At 30.4% G+C, this 14,921-nt stretch overlaps 1 protein-coding gene across 6 annotated transcripts in view; it reads left to right on the forward strand.

The window, feature by feature from the left end:
- Nucleotides 1-205: 205 nt before the first annotated feature.
- The window catches only part of LOC140040988 (disco-interacting protein 2 homolog C-like), a 49,685-nt gene continuing 34,969 nt past the window's right edge, over nt 206-14,921 (forward strand). For 2 of the 6 annotated variants that reach the window (XM_072087311.1, XM_072087312.1), the window contains exons 1-2: nt 206-417; nt 5,791-5,862. In XM_072087311.1, the coding sequence (XP_071943412.1) occupies nt 333-417; nt 5,791-5,862 (157 nt within the window). In that variant the 5' untranslated portion in view covers nt 206-332. Of the gene's footprint in view, nt 418-5,790; nt 5,863-12,735; nt 12,791-14,627; nt 14,834-14,921 lie in introns of those variants that run through there. The other 4 variants (XM_072087313.1, XM_072087316.1, XM_072087315.1 and 1 more) reach the window with 4 other exon arrangements.

Consider the following 14,921-nt stretch of genomic DNA (forward strand, 5'->3'; position numbering starts at 1 on the left):
AATAAATCTTTAAATTATATTTATGAATATGATGAAAAAGAAAGTCACGTATTATATTTTGTTTTTATTATTAGTATTATACATCCATAAACACATTTTATTTTGGTGTCATACCGCCCTCCTCGCTTTGTTCTTAATCGCCCAATCAGCTGTTTCTAATCACATGACCGGGTGGGGACGTCAAAATCAAAATAGACATTTTCACTTCACACCATACAGTAGATGGCGCTCTCTGCAATTAATTGATTGGAACGGCGAAGAAGGCACGTTTGAAATGGAATTTTAATACTTATTTTACTCTAATTGTACAATATATAAATACAAAATATACTATGGCTCAACCAAAAGTAAATATGGCTGCTTTACCCGCTCCTATAAAAGAAAAATTAGCCGAACTGGAGCAAGAATGGCGAGAAGGTAAGCTGGAATTTGCTTTGTTTTCATTTTGTGTCCAATCAATTGCATGGCTTTTTGTGGCTTGTGCAGGTGGATTGTCTATCCTATCTAGCCTCCTAGTGCACAATGTTAATTCCATTGTTGGGCCTAGCCTAGCAGACGAAGCCTAGAAGTACATTTATTAAACACTTTAAATAATAGTACAGTATTTCACAAAATGGGATGTTTTTTATGTGTTCGGCCGCTTAAAAAGATGAATGCAATACAATTTTTTTTTTTTTTATATCCAACAAAATGATAAAATTGTCAAAAACCAATATAATAATTGTTTTAAACTGCAGCTGTGGCATTATGTTAACCCAATCTTAATTGGTGATGTCTCCCCAAAACCCCAGGATATTTAGTATAAAAGCGTCTATTGTAAACTTTGACGTTGATTTGTATTATTTTTATGTGAATATTTAATTTTTTTTTTTTTAAGTACAGACTAATTAGTTTTTTCTTATTTTCTTTTTTGTTAAGGAGTAATAAATAAGTAAATACTGTAATTAAGTTAACTATTGGTGTGTTTGTGAATAGTACCCAAAAATCCAGACATCCTCATTGTCGGTATAATTAATGAATTACCTCTTTAGTCTTTAATTATTATCTGTTTATAAAACCTTGCCCAAGTTATTAGTTACAAACACGGAGAAGTACAGTAAAAGCCTGAATAAATCAAAAGTAGTTTTAAGCTACAGTATACTTGTCACAGAATGCTCGTGTAATTTATTCAAAGTATTGTCAGTACAATTGGGGTTATAATTAGCTGTATTCAAACATCAGGTTCAATGATGATTATAATTATTGTTAACTGGTAAAACTTGCTCGCATTACAACCCTTCATTGAATCCAGGAGTGAAATTATGCATTAATTGATAGTATCAGATAAATTCATGGTTGGATGAAAGAATCGACTATTGTAACTATCTAGGCAAATTGTAACATCTCATTAGCCTGGTGCAATGGGACATACAGCCCCAAAGGCTAGTATACTACGGTTCATAGATATTGAGACAATGGACAGAATAGTAAAAACAACAAAACAACAGATTGCAATTTGATGATGATATCAACTAGATACAGTACCTGTACAGTGTATATTAAGATTTCATTTTCATTTAAAAGTATTTTAATAATTTCACATCAAAATTATAGCATTAGATATTTCAACATTACAAGCATTAGTTAGATTAGAAGAAATTTCAACATACTTAATTACATTCTTTACTAATAATCCCATAAACCAGGATGTTATGATCATATATTAGTGCGAAATCATGTTCATTAATATGAGTCAACAAAAGAATGTTACTTTTATTATTAATGTATAATTTTGTCCTGTTTGTGTTGCCATACCCACAATTTAATAACAATAATAAAACTTATTTAATCACGATAACACTTGTTCACCTCAGTGGTGTTTTCTGTAAGACATCATACAAGAAATAAATTAACAATTAAAAAGAAGAGTTTAACTAAAAAAACTGAAAATCTTAATTAACACTTATATTAGAATGAATTCAAATGTTACAATTAAAAAAACAAAAGAGGTCGGTAATAATTTGTTGTTGTAAAATATGATTAAATTTTAATGTTGATGTTATTTGACGTTCAAACTCCTATTGAGGTGTGGTCAGCCTGGGTGTGGTTGGAATTGCTTAGTTAGTTTCTACAGTACAATCCAAATATATAAGCATTTTAAATTATACAAAATTAACAATATGATTATTCGTTGCCATTTACAAAGTACTGCATAGCTTTGTATCATAAAAGTTTTGATAGTAAAAGCAAAATTAACCTCTAACATTTGAAAATCAACTAAAAGGTGAAGTAAATTTGCATTTTGATGATTTTTGCGAACTGAAATTGATGGCATTTTGTAATTACTAGCTGGCAGCTTCTAAGTTGAAGCTTCATCGTCGGATGTCAATTTCCTTATGTATGTTTCCTTGCTTGCTGGATATTGCATGGATGATGATGAAAATAACTGTGCTGTTTGGCACGTGTAATTGATATTGTAGATTGTAAAGAAGGCACGGTTTGGGGTTTCAAAGAAAAGTCCTCCTATGAAATGTTTAATCTTACTTTCTCTCATTCACATCAATTCATGTCTATAAATTACATTCATTTGTAAATTGTATGCATAGAATTCATAACATTTAATAAAAATAATACAGAAAATTGTATATTAATTTTAATTCTGCTTGGAATTACAGTATTTTCATGTTTTTCTTGAATATTAATATAATATATGTTTTCAGTACACACCATAAATATTGGAAATATTAATAAAGCCATATTAGAAAATGTTTCCAAATTATTTTTTTATGGCTTATTAAAATGAGGAGAAAATCAAAATTATTATATTAATAATAAAAACTTAATTAAAAAATATAATTTAATATGCTATTTATTTTTCTGATTTTATTCTGTTTTTGAATGATAATGAAAATACAGGAGGCTATATTACATTCCATTGGGAGTTACCATAAACTAGGACAGATGTTGCAAAATAGCTCCTAACTAGTTTGTTTTGGTTTATAATGTCAAAGGTCAAAAGTTCAATTAGGAAATGTGACCTTTTTGGGAAAAATAACAGAAAGTTACATATTTGTTTCCATTTATGAACTGGAGGATTCCAGCAAACTGTATTTATCATTTAATACTTTTTCATGACAATGTTGTATTTAACTTTTAAGTCATATTGTGCAATTGGGAAGTGTTTAAATAACCTGTGACATTCAAGGCCTTCCTACTTTTAAGTCTGTTGTAAACACACCAATTAAAGTACAATTGTCTGTTGTGGAATAATTGTTACAAACATAACTGAAAGTGAAGATATCTATAAGGAATCAGAAAATATAATGTACTCTTATAAAGACTGATAACATAGCTTGTTTAATATTATGCTTATTAGCAGGTGATCATAACAAAAATATTGAAATACATTAACCTGTTTCTTACACTACAGCACACAAACTTAAAATAGATTTAATTAAATCATGGAGGTGTAAAATAATTATTATTTTATTAATATTTTACCTCCATGATTTAACACACGCATTAACCATGTAATGGTAATCTTGCTGGAGAATTTGTTTTCACTATCTTTACCCACAATGCAGTTAAACATCCTGTCAAAATAATGGTCAATAAAATAAATGTGACCATACAGAAATATTTATCCGAATAGTCTTGTTTTATTTTGCCGTTTTATAAAATATCAAATTTATTTAGTGTTTTATTAGTTTTTTAAGCCTTTGACTAGTGCCCAAAAATCAACATTTATAAATGACAAGTTGTTTATTATTAACCTTTTACTTCAAGTTAAATGCAGAATGCAGTACTGTACCATGTTAATTGTCTACCAACTCATTGTTTACGCTGCGTAGTGACATTTTTCAGAATGAAAGGAAACTAAAAATGAAAACAAAAGATATTATTTGTATTATCCTTTCCTGATTTAAATACTTGGTGCTATCAACACGGTATAAATTACAGGAACCAACATACCAAAGTAAATTGTCATAATTTAAGGTCGCTCCGAAATAGAATGTAAAAACAATCAGGTATTGCACTGGCTGTCACCTCAGAGTGTCCCCCTCTCCCCCCCCCCCCCACTATGATGTACTGTACTAATGTGTTATGTAATATGCTACCGTGTCGCATTTAGAAACATTATAATGTCATAATAATAGATCTTATCACTATTGTAACTTGATCTTAGTATGTTTAATAATGTACAGTAAATATTTTGCCTTATAACATAAATATTGTTTGTGGGATAAATGGTGTAATGTACTTTTTTAGAAGAAATTAAAATACAAGTGAAACACTGTCAACAAACACATTAATATGCATTAGTAGTAATTGACTGTATTTATTTTTTAAATCCAACAAACTCATTGTTCTGATAGTAGTACTGTTTAATAACTATTAAGGCAAATAAATTCGCGTAGCTTGTACCATGTAGAATCTGTATCTTTCCTCACCGGAAACTGCCCGTTCCCAAGGAATAACATAGATTCTATATTATTAACGTTACCACTCGTCTGTGTAAATTGGTGTAAATTGGCCTTAACTGTACTATATGAACCACACCCTTTGTCTTATTTTACAACTCCCTGCTTTGTAGCAGTGTGCTCTGTTTCTCACTTAATAAAAGCACACCCTGGTGTTCTGTCAATGTAGAAAACATCTGTACAGTACAGTATGCTGACCTAAATCCTGTTACCTGATACACATTACTGCAGTAGGAAGCTTTTCAGGGACCTACAGTACTGTAGGACTTATATCAATTGAGCTGATTATTCTAAATCCTATAGTTAATAGTTTAACAGGTCAATGGATTTTGTGACAATTTAGTACAGTGTTGTACATTATCCGACAGTACTACTGCATTATGGGTATATTGTATGACCATAATGCAGCAGGATAGTGATCTTTAAGCAGCGTTTTTTGTAAGAAATATTTCTTGTTAGACTATGCAATGTGCAAAGCCTCTGAATCAGACCATTATTTACCAAATTTGTAGATTGTCAGAAGGGACTTAAAATCTAGACCAATCCAGAAATATCAACAACCCAAAAATGTTCAATCAAAGATATCAACAAATCCAAAACCCTGGTTATTTCAAAATCGATAAATGGAAATGATTTGATGATTGATAAGCTCATATAAATTATGGAAATGTTGGACTTGCATTGTTAATGTCATAATATGTGTGTTTTCATACCTTATTATACAATAGTTGATTCACATTACTTTATGTATGCAGGTTGTAGAACATAAAATTGTTGTACGCATACAGTAATACTTAAATACTTGTTTCCATACAACCACATTAGCATAAATAATTCAGGGATACTCTCAACGCTAAAGAATCGTTGACAAAAAAATGTAAAAGAATAAGATGTTAAAAAACAACAGCAATGATGATTTATGTATAGTTTTGTTTTTGTTCGTGTTATATTATCTATATATTTGTACTCACTAACACATCATATCATTAATGGTGGTAATGATAATGTCAAAAACAGAAACAATAATATATAGTACCTGATGTTTTATGTATACTCACTGTAATAGAGTTCACTCTCCCAATATCGGACCCTCTGAAAATCGGAATCTCTCCCAAAACCAAACTTTTGTAGGCCCAAAAGGTCCCAAATTCATTTTTACCAAATAGAAAGTAAAACGCATTCTCAGTGAATACCGGACTTTTCGGAAAAGCAAACATATTAGGCCAGCCCAAAGGTGTCCGGTATTGGGAGAGTTGACTATACCGTTAACCTGTTATTATTATTATTAGAGTTATTATATTTTGAATTATTATATTTTTTCTTCCTCTAGGGGATATTACAGATAAAGGCTTTGAAAAAAAGAAGACCAAATTGTTAGCGCCGTATGTCCAACAGCAAATAGGTAAGTGACTCACGAATGTCGGTCCAAACCGATTCAAATGACGCTTACATTAAAATCAGCGTGAACGATAATTTGTAATCATAGTTAAATACGTAATTGCTTGTTGTGCGACCCCCTTTGCTGATCCTCAATATTGGATGGGTAAAGGTCGATGGAGGTACAGGGAATAATTTCGCCAGTGTAGCATAGCAAAAAGCTATACAAAACAACCTTCTTGCTACACATTTCTACAATTGTGTAGCAAAAATTACGATAGAAAACTATGATTCTCAACTAAAAAATCAGTTTGATTCGCAATATTGCTAAACAAAATTTTAAAATGAAATTTTTCTCTGAGGTATTGATGATGTGCAAAATGCAAGTTGAATTGATTTTGTCTGTATCAATGTGTGTACCAAAGATACAAATACGTTGTGTGTTGTAGAAGTTTTTTTTTTATGTATTCCAAAACCTGAATTCAATAACACTAACTGTATCACAAATTTCTTTGATTTATTTGTGTTTTTTTAATTGATAATGACTGAATAAATAGTAGGGCATACAAGAATACAGACACTACTGTAGTTACAATTGCAACTTGTTTTACCACAACACTACTACAGTAGTATTGTGTGGGTGTAGTATATCAAAGGTCAGTAATGTTGGGTTTTGGCCAAAATCTCTTTAGTCTGATTATTTAAACTCATTATAGACTTGGAAATTTAATATAATTTGAATTTTCGAGAATCATTCTGTGGATTTGGAAATATTAATTGATGGATTTTATAAATTATTAGGTGTGTTTTTTTTCCAAAATATAAATGATAATTATTACTGAATGTTAGCTAAAGAACATTATTGATTACTGTAGAGTCTTAAAGAATAGAAAAGCATTGCATGTTTTATAAACATTAAATATTTTCACCTTGACATCTGAAAGCTAATTGACCTTTTAAAAGATTGTTTTTCTGTGTTGTCGTTGTCAAGTGTTGCATTTTGAATTGAGGAAGGAGGTGCAAAAAGCTTTAAAAACGTTTAAATTATTAGCAGGTTGTCCACACAAACTTTAGATGGTAGTAGTAATAGGGTGTGGAAACTCTAGGGTGTGGCAACTCTAGGGTATGGGTGTGCTATTGTTTGAACAAACAAGGGAGTTTACCTTTTTAACAATAGAGATCAGTGTCTTGCAATTATTCTCAATTACTAATTATATTTGTTAGGATTGATTTATCAGTGATAATCATTTCATTTCTGTGTTTAATACAAACATTAAGCTCTGTCTACTCTATCAAAATTTATGTGACAAAAAAATGTAAATTTGTAAACCAGTTTTACATACAGAATTTAAACCTTGGTGCTTCATGGCACATTTTGAAAGTTGAAAAGAAATTATTAAATTAAAGGCATTGGCCATTATCTCACCCTACAAAAAATGTAAATAATACATTTTCACTTTTTAAACTATAATTTCATATTTATTTTATTCCTTCACATGTGTGACTAATATACCATAATTCAATATTATGACAACTAAATACATTATAAGATCTTTTCTTTGTTATACAGTATTATAAAATACTATTGTACAGACTGTAATGTTTGTTGTAACCACCAGTCTTTGTTTATTGTCCATATTGTTAGTTAATGATGAAATAACTACATAAAATGAATGAGTAGTATGCTATAGGAGTTTGTTTGTTTGTTTGTTTTATTAGTTTCTCCACACATTTTAAAATAAAAGATAAAAATTACAAATTAAAAATAAGAAAATTACAATAAACAAAAAAAACCTAAAAAATGTGCGGATGGAGGTCAAAATAAGTTGCGGACAACTTTAAGTCGTGACCACCAGTTAAAAAGGGTTAAAAATTTTAAAAAAAAGGAGTAACAGTCACTGTATACTTTCCACTTATCTGCCACTACCTACCACCAGCATAAATTTAACTATAATCATGTGTATTAAGAAAAATAAATGTTTATAAACCTAATAATATACTGTTAATTCATAATAAGAAAATAACGCTTAACAACGAACAATGTTTCGACTCCATCATGGGTTCATTATCAAGTGCAATGAAGAAATTGTAAAAAATAACTAATTATATAACACAAACCAAGGGTCAAAGTTTAAATAACAGAAGACCTATTGTCTAACGTCCTGTTAAATGAAAAACTTAGCTTACTGTTATCAAATTATCATTTTAACATACATTACTGTAGATATTTAAATACGATATATTAATAAAAGTGATTTGAACTTTTTTTTTAAATTCAACGATACTGGTTAGTAGTAATGTATGCAGTATTGAAGAATGTAACTGAACTTCAGACTGTTTGTTTAAACATTTTCCGGAAAACAGTTTACAGACAACAAAACAGAAATGAAACCGAAATCAAGTTGTCATCCTAATTGTTTTTCTTGGTAATTAGCACTTATCAATCATTGTTTACTTTGATGGAGTAATTATTTTATACCGTGATGTCATCAGATGAGTCATAGAGGGAGTATTTCCAAGTTACCTCCACCAATGTGTCGAAATTCTATTGTTTTCTAGTCAATAACCTTCCATCATATAAATATTAATATTTGAATGATGACATCAAAATATGACTGTACAACAGGTTAGGGTACTATATGTGACCAAATCTACTTAACTGCTGTAAATTGTGAGGCATATTTTGCCTTGCTGTTAAAGTACATTAAAATATGACATCAGGTTACTAGGTTATTTAAAACTAAATAAATATTATATATGAATGCCGTATATGAAGGATACATAATAACAGGTTATTTACCTTTATCAATAAAAAAAATGTTGATTTAAAGAGTATAACCGTTGGCTTACATTACAATCAAATCAGTTGAGTTTACCAAGTTTTTTACTTGCACTCTTGGAAAATTGAAGTCTGTTTAAGCTTTAATCTTTTTACCTCCAGTTTACAGTAACAGTATGGGTGTGATTATGTGCTCTTAACTAACAACGCGACACTGTTAAACAAATTGATTCTTGCTTTTAAAATTGAAAATGCTTCTAGGTATAAATTTATTGTTGTCTAGTTTGTGTCTAGCTTACTTGGATAAACTGACATTGGCCTATTCTCTCCGAGAAGAGAGCTACAATACAACTCCAATATATACAAAATCTTACTCATTCCCTTGTTGTCCTAATCCTGTATGCTCATTTTATAACTAAACTACCCATTTATTTTAATAGAAAATTATTTACAGTACATAATATTAATAATATTAATTTTATTGTTGGAAAACGGGAAGGTAAGCAGGATGTTTGTAGAATGGTGAACTATTATCTTGTTTTATGCAGGGAGTTAACAACTCCTTATTTTATGTAGGTGACATTTAATGATTGGTTCAATCTGGTGTAGGTTCACAGAGATAGATTACGTTCAAGAAGTCTTTAAAATACTGAAGAGAATAGAATTTAGACTGTTTAAACACTAGCCTCACTATTTTTTTAATTTTTTTATATTAACAATAAGTACGGTATACATTCAGTAATCACCATTCTAATCATTGCATTTTAACACTGTTTTTCTGTACTATCTGATTATTATCATTTGCCACACATGGTGCAAGAAATCTTTAAAATAAGGGAATGGAATTTAGTCTGTTTTAACACTTGCCTCACTATTAATTTTTTTTAAATAAAAAATAAGTATACAGAGTATAACAATAATAATACATTATACCATGTAACCCCATCCTAATCATTGCATTTTAACACCGTTTTTTCCGCACTATCTGATTATCATCTTATGCCACACATTAATAGGATTCTACTATCACTGTGTACACACTGTGTGTTTGCTATTTACATAGAAATCACTTATTATGCAGGAGTGAAGAAGAATTGATTAAACTACACACAGTTTGATGAGTCATCAGTTACTGTGCTTCGCTAGACTGCCCCTGTCTGATGGACACCGTGTAAACTTACCAATGCTTGTGGTGTATATAGTACGATCTAATCCACTTACATAAATATGGTGGTTATCCTACTCAGGAATGTTGACCCCTCCTTAAGTCTAGCTGAGTATCATCTTGGATTTAATTTCTTGAATATGTTTTATTTAATTCGATTTCTGTTGGCGATTTTTATAAGATTTTGAGTACAGTACCAAATTTTGAAATAAAACAATTTTAAAGATGTATTTCTATTGATTGCACAAGACAACTCATTGACGTATGTATATTATTAAATAGGTCAAGGGTTGACCATATTGAGGTTTGTCAAAATTTCTGGAAACTATGCTGAAAAATTTGCTGATGTGATAAATTTTGAAAATTCTGATAGATTACCTTATCATTTTATGTTCTGAATACTAATGAACCATTGAAGTGAGCCCTCTAGAGTTTGAAAAAAAGGAGCAAAACCCATGGGACTATGTTTGTATGTGTTCCACTATAGTGGAGTAAACAAAAAACAAACGGATGAATGTCTGTTGTCGCCATTGTCATTAGATTACATAGATGTCTGTCTTTGTTTTTATTTATTTGGTTTATTTCGTCACAATATTTATGTTTGTTTATTTTGTTTGTTTGAAATACACTAATGTGTCTGTCTATGGAAGATTGAATTTACACTCTTCTCTGGTCTGTCAAACATAAATTGTGTCCATTTTCTGTCTAAAATTTAGTCAAATTTGTACTTTTTAAACTTTTTTTTGTGGGAATTGCGTTTGCAGTAAGCGGAAGTAAAACAATAATAACTGAACTAACAGCATTATGCAATAAATTATACAATAAAAGCTTGGTTAAAAGTTATTATTTTACACGCTCTGTTTTCTGTCGGAATTAAATGCATTCAATCTTGCATGCTACTTTCAAACGTGCATTCTGATGTTGTGTTTGTATAGTGTCTGTAGTATAATACTAGTAGTAACTCTGAAATCTATCAGATTTGGATTCACTTTTTAAGTTTTATTGGCATCCTGTAATTTATTCTGTTTACACTAAACATTAGTGGGAATGTGAACAATGTAAAATGAATGACAATGAAAATGAAACTCATTTGTTCTGTATTTCTGTGTACCTAATGTTTTACTGATGTCTGGTTTCTCTTATGCCACAATCACCTTTAACCTTCATAAACACATTACGCTAGTCCGCTATAACAAACAAGCAAAACAAATGTAGATAGAATATAAACATTTCTAAATTATTGAAACTTATTTTATTCTGTAATTCTAATAATTTTAAGGTAATGTTTTACTGATGTCTGGTTTCGTTTATGCCACAATATAACCTTTGACCTCCGTAAACACATTACACTATACTCTACAAGCAAGCAAAGATAAAATATAAACATTTCTAAATTATTGAAACTCATTTTATTCTGTAATTCCTAATAATTTTAAGGTAATGTTTTACTGATGTCTGGTTTCGTTTATGCCACAATATAACCTTTGACCTCCGTAAACACATTACACTATACTCTACAAGCAAGCAAAGATAAAATATAAACATTTCTAAATTATTGAAACTCATCTTATTCTGTAATTCCTAATAATGTTAAGGTAATGTTTTAGTGATCATCTGGTTTCGTTTATGCCACAATATCACCTTTGACCTCCGTAAACACATTGCACTCTAAAACAAGCAAGAAAGACAAATGTTGATAGAATATTCACATTTCAAAATTATTCTATGAATTAATATTTCCATAGGATAACAAATATTCTCTACTTATTGATGTTTTAATTTAATGAGGTTGGATATGATTAAAATGACTCAACAGTAATATTACTTCTTAGAATATACAATGTGCATTAATAAGGTTTATCGCAATTGCTTGATTTCACGAGGAACGTCATTGCACAATGCATGATGGGAAGGGTTTGGGAGCAATACTACTACCTAGTACCATGGAGGTATAGTACCATATAATGAAATTTTTTAATACTGGTGGAGGTGCTATTGCTCCCATCCTTCTCATCATGCGTCACTCATGCTGTTTGCGATAAACCTTATTATCAGGAAAGATTCTTAGCAAAAGAGCAATTCTGGCTTTATATGACATCTTAGCATTATAGTATTTGTGCATGAAGAGCAGTGTAAATAATCTTCTCAAGATCTTATTAAAATTTCTGAGAGATACTTTAATAACATAATGTATTGTATACTATGCAGTTGGGAAAGAGGTTATTATAATGTTCCTCTTAACACACCACACTAATTATTGATCATTTTGCTTGTTAAACAAAATTAATGAGTTCATCATTTTATTGAATTATAAAAAATACTATATTTTTATTTTTTTAAATTTGAAAACCTAAAAATTATTTATACGTAGACCTTACTCTACCCAAAGGAATAACTCCTTGCTTTACTGTAGTCACATTGTATACTGCAGACCTTGTCTTTTGAGCGCGTGCGATCACTCGCCTAACACACTCCTAAACTACTCTTGAGGAGTGCGATTTACAACACGCTTAAATTTGGTAAACTTCTACAGTACACACGAAAATACAAACAGCACACCTACAGCACCCCTGAATGTATTGAGGAGTGCAAGTTGTAGCAAACCTATAATTTTCAAAAGACACTGTACACTAAAACATTTATTAGCATAATATATCATATTTTATGATGTTAGAAAAACCATTACAAACAGTCAATCATGACATCATCACAAGAGCTTGAACTGATAAGTTAAATGTAAAACAACAATTGACCAATCAAAGTAATGCAATGACAAACATATTGACTAATCAAAGGTCAGATAACATACATAATGCTGTGAATGTTTATTGACCAATCAATCATGTTAAATGATATATTCTACAGGTCAAAGTTCATGAAGTATTATTAATGATCGATCAAAGATTTATTTATACCATGAAATAAAAACTTCACAAAGAGTGAAAATTATTTCTAAGGGTAGTTGATTTGTCTTTCACCAAAAGGAATTATAAATGTCGATTTATACAGGTAAGCCCAATAATATACATTTATATACAAATTAATTAAATCTGGAATGAATTAATGAAGATGAAAGGTAGAAAATTATGACAAGCAAAATTGTTCATGTTTGAACGTTGTATGTAAGTAGGGCTGTTTTATGATTTCAGTACAAACAACACCAACATGGTAACATATCCATATACGTCATTGTAAATCTCTTAAGCAATTCAAGTCACTTCTAAAATCTCGCCTTTTTCAATCATTCTTGTTGGTCTTTTAGCTCTGTGATAAATAGTGCTTTATCAAAGTTAATGTTATGAACATACTGTAAAATATTAGGAGTTTTTTGGAAACCAGTGGAAGGACCAGGGAGTTGTAATAACAACTCCCTGTAAGGACATAGTCCTAAGGCCAAAATTGACTGCTAAAAAAAAAAATATTTATTACAGTAAACAGTGACTGTCTAAACTTTTATACTACAGATTATAGAATCACAGGTAGTTTTATAATTAATCCATGATTTAACCTAATTTCTGCATCGATAATAAAATAAAATGTTGATATTTATCTTGGATTTGGTGCACAAACCATGGATTAGTAGACATGACATCCGTCTTCACAATCATCAGCTTATTGCAAAGTTGATTAGTTTAATTTGGAACTTTTATTTTTATCGGAAGCTCACAAATTTAATCCGTAGTTAACACTGAATTTTGTCTAAATTCTGCCGCTTTTTGTCCAATACAAACACTAAATGTAACGCAAGGACGTAAACGCAACGATTGTGATTGGTCAATTCACTTGCGTTGCGTTACGTTCTAGTGGGAACCAAGCTTCAAGGTTCATCTTGCTGTAGCCTGTGTCATACCAACATTAAAGGTGTTGGTCAATTTTGTGCCTAGCTTACCTGGATAAACCGAAAAATGCCATAAAATTCTAATCAAAAAGTAGAGAATTTATTGAACACCCCTCTCCATAAATGGTGCAGTCCACATTTTATGCAAATAATTCATTTTAAATAATATCTTGAGATCTGTGATGTTTACAGAAGATTATTATTTTGGATTCACAATAATCTTAAAGTTAATTACACTTACGGATGCCGGCTATTTCGAGAGCATTACCGAATATTTCCTACTTCAAGATTTCCTACGATCTATGTAGGTGATGTCATATATTTATATTATTTAGCTCATATCCTTAATTTAAGCTTATCCAAGATCTTATAATCTTAAGCTCTGTCTACACTATCAAACTAATTTGATAACAAATGTGTGATGTGCACATCAAATTTTTTTGTCACCTAAAGTTTGATAGTGTAGACAAGGCTGTATATACTAATAATGTTAATTGTTATATGATTATGTAGGCCGCTACCGTAATTGTTGAAAGTGGGGCCTAGGGAGCAAATTTGTATGTATGTATGTATTCCTGTTGAGTGTCATGATGACATCATCTAATGTTAAAATGGTCACAAAAGAAAGAAGGAGGTTCGACCAATCCTCCCCTCAAGCCCTTATCAAGTTTACATAAAAGAACAATTAAGGCTAAACAGTCAAAACTGATAAAGAACATACCAATAACGGGTTTATTTCTATTGTTTTGTGTTAAATCTTTTATACAATAGCCCTGTACTTTACTACTGAGGGTCCTCTTTAACAATAACCACTTTGTTTAAAACAAAAAGAAAGAGGAATCTTTTGACTGCTGGTATTGTGTTGCTATTATTTGAAGGTTAACAAGAAGGTCGAAGTTCTGATTACTGACACACCAGCTCCACTGATAAACCCAGCTTTGTTGTGGTTGTGAATATAAAACCATGAAACTACCAGAAGTGGTTTTCAATCCCGTGACCTCCACGGTCATATTTTACAGTTTTAATAACACTTCATATTAAACCTGGATTCATTCATGTAGGAGTGTTTATTCCATCTGGATGCTAAATTTTTATTACTCTATTAAAATCTCAATGAATATATTTTATAAGGAATAGCACGTGGAAAATTAACATAGTGGATTTATTATTTTGATAAGGAGTTTTTTTTAAACTGATAAACATGGTTAGATCAGGTATGTTTTTGATTTATTCTCTTTTGTTTGGTTTTCAACAGTATAACTACTGTATACAGTAGTAAGACGATTACATCTCTTTGTTGCT

This window comes from Antedon mediterranea, chromosome 2, assembly GCF_964355755.1.
Source record: "Antedon mediterranea chromosome 2, ecAntMedi1.1, whole genome shotgun sequence".
Lineage (NCBI taxonomy): Eukaryota > Metazoa > Echinodermata > Crinoidea > Comatulida > Antedonidae > Antedon > Antedon mediterranea.